The following is a 6,770-nucleotide window of genomic DNA, read 5'->3' as shown; positions in this document are numbered from 1 at the left end:
GTGCGCCGCCCCGGGAGGCACCCCTCCTGCGAGAGCACTGCCAGCACCCAGAAGGTGCTTTGAAAGCACGCTCAGGTGGGGACTTGTTCGCTCCCCCCCGGCCTTTGCTGTGGCCGGCACTGCAAGTAACCCTTCCTCGGTCCCTCCATGCAACCCTTTTCTTTTCCAGCCACCCTGACATCTCGCTTCCTCGCTGGCAGAGGCAAGCTCCTGTCCCCGGCGAGGGTCAGAGCTTGGTAAGGGCGCAGGTGGGGACGCTTGGCTCGCAGCCGGTTTTCCCTCCCGCACGTTTGCGGCGCTCCTGGGCATCGCTTGCTCTGACCCGACGTGCAAAGCGCAGCCGGCTGCACGGGGCACTCGATGTAAGGAAGGACAGAGCGGGTCCAAACACGTTGTGTTTGGAGGGACCCAATATTTGAAGCTGCACGCTCCTGTTACTGTCGAGCCATAGCCTTCTGTGTGACCCTGCATGCTGAATTTGTCCCATGGTAAATGGCATAAGTCAGGGAGAAAAAATGGGGAGAGTTGGAAGGTGAGGCAAAGTAATGTAACTGCAGGGCTGGGGTTTCTCCTTTCGACAGTCCGTGAGCGTGGCTTGTCCCAAGGATGTGCCAGTCTGGAGGCGAGTTAAGCTACAGAAGTTTTCCCAGTGTTTGGATGGTTTAATTCGGCCAGATCGGATCCCGCTGTGATGTGATTAGTTCCGTGTGAGCATAAAGACTTGCCTCATCATGAGGTTAACCTACACCATAACTATTAAAAAACAAATATATTCAGGGCTTTTGGCCCCATGTTTTAAAGGTCTGAAGAGCTGATTTTTTTTCATCTCTTTCTGGTGACCACAATGACTATCTTGAAACTGAAGTCTCAGCATTCACTAGTTGTCTGGAGGTGGGAGTAAGGTTTTAGAAATGCTGAGTATCACGAGACTTCTTGTAGAGGTCGTAAGGTTGGCAATTTTTGGAAACCTGGCTTTGAAAAACCATTTTAATAGTTCTTAGGTGACATCTTATTTCCCATTTTTTCTTTGTTCCCATTTAAAAGATCCCATGCGATCCTCCCTGACCTCCACATACGGATTCCGGGGAGCCCTTTTCCTCTAGGCGTGCAGGATTTGCTGGTCTGTTGAACCCCTCTCCCTGTTCTGGCTCTGCTTCGGAAAAAGCAGATCCTTACTTCAAAAATAAGCACCGTATCAACAGTATGAACATTTAACCATTTATTTAAACAGACAGGAAGAACAACCCTACTGATGAATAAGAAAAAAATGACACCTTCCGGACTAGAAGCAAGAAACTACAAAACTAAACTCTGCGCCAAGCTGCTATCACACCCCAGGTTTAGGTAAGTGCAGTTGCCAAGTATTCAATCCTTGATTTGGTTTCCGTTACGGGGTATCCTTGCACTCAGACATTTGCTAACCAAGCTGCTCCTACAAAATGACATCAATTGTTCTTATTCTACTGAAATACTTGGCTGCTCATATTTTGTGAGGATGGGGCTAATTTCTAATACATGAACTATATATAGACAGATGATATGCCTACATATAAGCATTCACTGATGTTAAGCATTTCACAACCATGAAGCCCTTATTGGAAAATATTTTAATTCAAGGACTCCATGAGTAAATCTCGTTGCATAGGGTTAAGGAAAAGGAAAGGTTAGTATGTACTTGGACATAAGCAGCAAAAAAACACATCCTGAAATTCAGCTGAATGTAGCTAATAAATTGGACCAATAGATTTTAGAAGCAATAAAACATGTTTTGAAACACTCAAGACGCCCCAGGGAACAGTCTGTCTATATAAAAGAACTACAAACTGTGAGAGGTAAATTCAGCAGTACATTTCCCTATAGGTCTTGAATTATTGTCTGATATGAACAGTGTGTTAACAGATACATCCAATTCCAGAATTGATGCTACTTGCCTGAAAAATTCCCAAGACCATTTTTACATGTATTTTGTTACTTAGGTGGGTATGTTCTTTGGAGATAATGTGCTAAAGTTTTGCTTCTCTGAAAGCGCCACACATTGTACTATAGAGGTAACGTTATGTCCATAGTAGGTGTACGAGTTCTTTATTCAGGGGAAAAAAAGGAGCTTACTTATTTGTTGCTGAATTCTTCGTTAACTAACAGTTTCTAACGCGGTTGCACAAGACCATCCCTGAGTTCTGTTTAAGCTGATTTTAAGTGTTGTGCTGTGCTTAAGATGTTATCGATGTATAAACCACTTAAAGCCACGTGCAAGTTGTACAAAAACCAGCCTTAAGGCGGCTTAAAATCTAGGCTCTTCCAAAGTGAATGTAAAACACTCGTTCTCTGAGAAGGGTGAGAGACCACCCACGGACTAGATGTCCCTTCGAAGTTGCCAGTCATCTCTTCGCCTAATTCAGGTCCAGTTCATGAAGTACAATTTTCACCCTTTAGAACAATTCTTTATCTCATCTAATAATGAAACTAACTACTCAGTACTGGAGATTAATATTTATTACAACATACTCATATTCAGCTTTGCCTCTTTTGCAGATGATGAGATTTTTTTCAAGCATTCCTGTGCTTAAATGAGATAGATCTATGTGGGGAACTTTTATATGTACTAACGCTAGCCTATGTATTTGATAACACACACGCATAAGAATGAAAATTGTTTATTAAAATAGTTAAGAGGCCATATACCTCACTCTTCATTATAAATATTAGTTATCTTACAGATAAAACATCAAGTATGTTTGTGTAGGGGTGGATTTTTTTTTCATTTTTATTTTCTAACACAAGCAAGGTATTTTCCTCCCATTTTTGAACATCCATTTTTTACTCATCCACATGATCTTGAAAGTATTCATCCACAAGAGGAGATGATTTATCTTCTCCGCATGCCTGCCAAAAAGAAAACAAAAAAGGTAAAACCTGACTTTTCCCTAGTGGCTGTTGTACATTGTTCTGTGACGTTTTATTTTAGAAACCACAACAGGAACAATGTCTAATATGGTTCCATAAAACATGTAGCAAAACTTGCTGAAAAGCAATTTGTTTCTAGAGCTATCGAAATTATATAGGTCAAAATCTAGATCCAGGTATTCTGCATACTTAAAGAGTACAAAACTGAATTAAAAAATAGAATAAAAGCACTGGACTTGTTCCTTAGGATTTATGAGCTGAGTAATAAAACCAGATGGGGCTTGGAACAGATTTTAACACAGCAGTCTTTTATCATGTATTTTACATGACAGAATTTATTCCTAATCTATATCTCATATACAACACATGGGTTCAACACAGGAATTACCAGGGGACTTTGAACAGTCATGTAGGAAGAAATCTTAGTGTTCTTAATGGTCCTTTCTGACCTTTGAAGTTTAAAATTCCATTATTTTTGGAAACCAAAGCATTACTTCTAAACACAACCATTTGATCAGTCTGCATATGCAAGGTGGTATTAAAGAATTTCACTTTTGTAATTGTAAATGAAGACGATATAAGCATTGTCACTAAAAGACTAAACATGGCTTATTTTGAACCATACTATGACAATGATTTATTAGCAAGGCAAAGAACGTATTTATATTACAACTTATATTATGGATCCTTTTTAATTTTTCATCTTACCATCAGAAGTACCTTACCTTTGGTTCTTTAAATTCAAGATCTTCTCCATACTGAATGGTAAAGTCTATGTGCTGCAGAACAATGTTTATGCTTTCCTCATCAGAGCGATCAAAAGGTAGAAATCGAACCATACCATAGTCATCAATCTAGAGGAAGGATTCAAAGGATGTTGGTAAGAAAATGCAGTAAGTTAGTTCTCAATCACAGCACTCTGAGCCACTTCCTCAAACCACACTAAGGTCTTCCTTCTCTGGACTGCTAAAATACCATTTAAAGCCACACTGCAAACCAATGGCAATTCCCCACTCAGAACACCTGGCTATCAGTCCTAAGTTCTACGCAGCAGAAAAAGCAGTTTTCCAAAATCGCTAACAGAACAGGGTTCACAGAAAACGTATTCGCTACAATCCAAGTGGGTGTACATACATATACACACACACACACTCTCAAGAATCTTATGCTAATCTGAAAAAATCAAAAACTGAGTTAAAATAGGCAAAAAGTAAAATGCTCGAGTGCCTGAGAATCTTTTAGATCCCAGCTTTGTTAAGAAGTCTGGTAGGTAAATACGTAGTTTCGGGGCGAGGCAGGGAGAATTATTATAGTACATACAGTATCTATAACAGCAATGAAGTCAGCAACCAAACAGTGTGGTTTATAAATACAGGACTGAATTTAAGGGTACCAGTTAAAAAGCAATATACCTACCAATCCACATATAGATTTAGTCAATTTTTTAAACATTTTGCTTTTCAATATATTTGTAGAGTCTTCAATCATAGAATACATATCTGGATCTAAGTACCTGGGAGAAACAAAGTCATCGTTAACATTGACAGAATCCTTGGCCAGAGAGCAAATGAGTCATTGTGCTTTTACATAGCGACCAAAACCATCTATCGTTCTGTGATCTGAATGAACTAACTTCATACCAAGAGAACTCAAAATGTTTAAAAATATTTTTTTTAAGTATTTGAATATCTCAGATTACGATTGCTAGCAGAAACAACTGAAGTGTTTTTTTTGGGTTTTTTTGCTAATATACTTGTATACTCAGGAAAGCTTTGAGGAAGACTGCAGGGAAAAACTTTAATTTTGTAATTTTAGCACAAATGTAAAAGTAACGCAGAAGTAATTCAGTATGTTCAGTACCAAAAAACTGATAGGATCACCTCTGGTTTAGGTTTTGAAGTGCAGTACCCTGGTGGGCACAGTACCCTGGAATGTCATTCAGAATGACGTAAGTTATTCAAGATCATTACTTGCAGAAAAATCCAGAGATCTGTACAAACATGGAGCTAGCCTTTTGACTCTGACTAAATTGTAAGCATCCTATCCAGACATTTGAAGACTATGTTCGATATAAGACAAATGCATCTTCTCCGATTCGAAAGGAGTATGTTTTAATTGTGGGAAACATTAGACTGAATTTTGAGTGAAGTTTACCTCAAGATATTACACTACAGACCAAGTAATTTGTTGGAACTTACTTTTCTATTTCCTTCTTGGCTTTCTTGCTCAGCAAATCCATTTTGGTCATGATATTAATCTGTGGAATCTCTAAAGATATCATTGCACTGAGTGCTGCCAGAATTCCAGAGATAAACTTAAGGAATATGAAAAATGATGTAGTTAAGTACAGAAAAACACAATACAAACATGCAGGACACTCTACCACAGACCAAATCTAGCTAATATATGAAACAGGGACACGAGGCCAAGCGGGGAGTCCTTATCTCTGTTGGAAAAGGGAGGTGCTGAGCTTCCCATCTGCCATCTTATTTCCAGAGCCTCAACTCTGGATCTGCCAGTGAAAAGGCCATTTCAAAACTCAAAGCCCATCTCAGGATTCTTACTGCTAGATGGGGAAAGTGGCCTGCTCGCTCTCCAGATCTGAGCAAGCTCTCGTAGGATCACCGAGGAACTTAGGGTGGAAGAGACTTTTAGAGGTTATCTGGTTCATACAACTGCTCAAAGCAGAGCCAGCTTCAAAGTCAGATCAGGTTGCTCAGGGGCTTTGCCCAGTCAAGTTTTGAGTAACTCCATGAACGTACGTTACACAATCCCTCTGTGCCCCTGTTCCGGCCTGACCACTCTCGCAGTGCCGGTTTTCTTTACATCCAACTGGAATTTTCTTTGCTGCAACCTGCGTCTGCGGCAGACGAAGACAGCAATCGGATCTCCCCCAGCTTAGCATTCTTTCCTCTGGGCTAAACAAACCCAGCTCCCTAAATTGCTCAGACTTCTTGTTCTTCGTTGATACGGACTTTTACAACGGATTTCAAATGGATACCTTAAAAGATTCCACCATAAACTGAGAATCCACAAGAAAAACTCCACAGACACGGAATTCCCACTGCTGAAGCTGCTCCACCAGCTGTTTCATCACGGGCAGATGTGTGTAGAGCTCGATCTGACCTAGGGCACACTCAGGATGTTAGTCTGCAGAAATGTGACGCTAACAGGAAGAGTTATCGGTTATATAAATATGGGCATAGCACTTAATGTGAATAAAAGCTGATAAAGCATCATCTTTCTTTTCAAACCACTCTGACTGTATTAGAATGAACTTGTACTGGAGAAGTGGAAAAGAAATAGAAGGGTTTTTTCCTCCCTTGACCTCCAATTAGTGTTAGTTAGCAGTTGCCATGGCATTCCCACACCAGATGATGCTATTAAAAGTCAGTGCAGTCACCCAGATTAGGCTGGGACCAAGTTAACTTCTGAAACGTCTGAAAGTGACTCTGACAACTGTCGATAATGCAGAAAAAAATGCGTGAATGATTACGACCAACAGGAAGAAAGTACGGCCAATTTTACACTGCATATGAAGAGCGATACCAAAGCGATGACGTTTGTTTACCTGGGCAGTCAAACAACACATAGTCATCCTCCACGTGCCCAAGGCTCTCCTCCAGCCAGTTAAAGTTATTGGCAAAGTACTCCATGCAGAACACCAAGCCGCCGTTGGGACCAAACCTCAGGGACTCGTCTTCCATGACGTCGTCCACTTCTATGAGCTCACGGATGTCTGGAACAGCAGGCACGCGAGGCGGTTTTAGCTCGTTTGCTGACGGCGGCGCCCAGCGGTTACCGTGGGCGGCCTCCCGGCGCTCACCTGCCATGCCGGGGGAGCTGAAGAGGCCCGCGGCCGGGGC

The 6,770-nt window shown here is 41.2% G+C and overlaps 1 protein-coding gene across 1 annotated transcript; it reads right to left on the bottom strand.

Annotated features, from left to right (window-relative positions):
* Positions 1-2,478: 2,478 nt before the first annotated feature.
* On the bottom strand, positions 2,479-6,762 carry GPN3 (GPN-loop GTPase 3). Its single transcript, XM_009321182.1, has 7 exons — positions 6,731-6,762; positions 6,476-6,643; positions 5,906-6,030; positions 5,103-5,218; positions 4,321-4,417; positions 3,630-3,758; positions 2,479-2,883 (listed from the first exon to the last, which is right to left on the bottom strand). Exons 1-7 carry the CDS (start codon positions 6,735-6,737, stop codon positions 2,818-2,820), a joined length of 708 nt encoding a protein of 235 aa, XP_009319457.1. The 5' UTR covers positions 6,738-6,762; the 3' UTR covers positions 2,479-2,817.
* Positions 6,763-6,770: the final 8 nt, after the last annotated feature.

Source organism: Pygoscelis adeliae, unplaced genomic scaffold, assembly GCF_000699105.1.
Source record: "Pygoscelis adeliae isolate BGI_AS28 unplaced genomic scaffold, ASM69910v1 Scaffold93, whole genome shotgun sequence".
Lineage (NCBI taxonomy): Eukaryota > Metazoa > Chordata > Aves > Sphenisciformes > Spheniscidae > Pygoscelis > Pygoscelis adeliae.
This window is presented reverse-complemented; position numbering and strand designations above follow the sequence as displayed.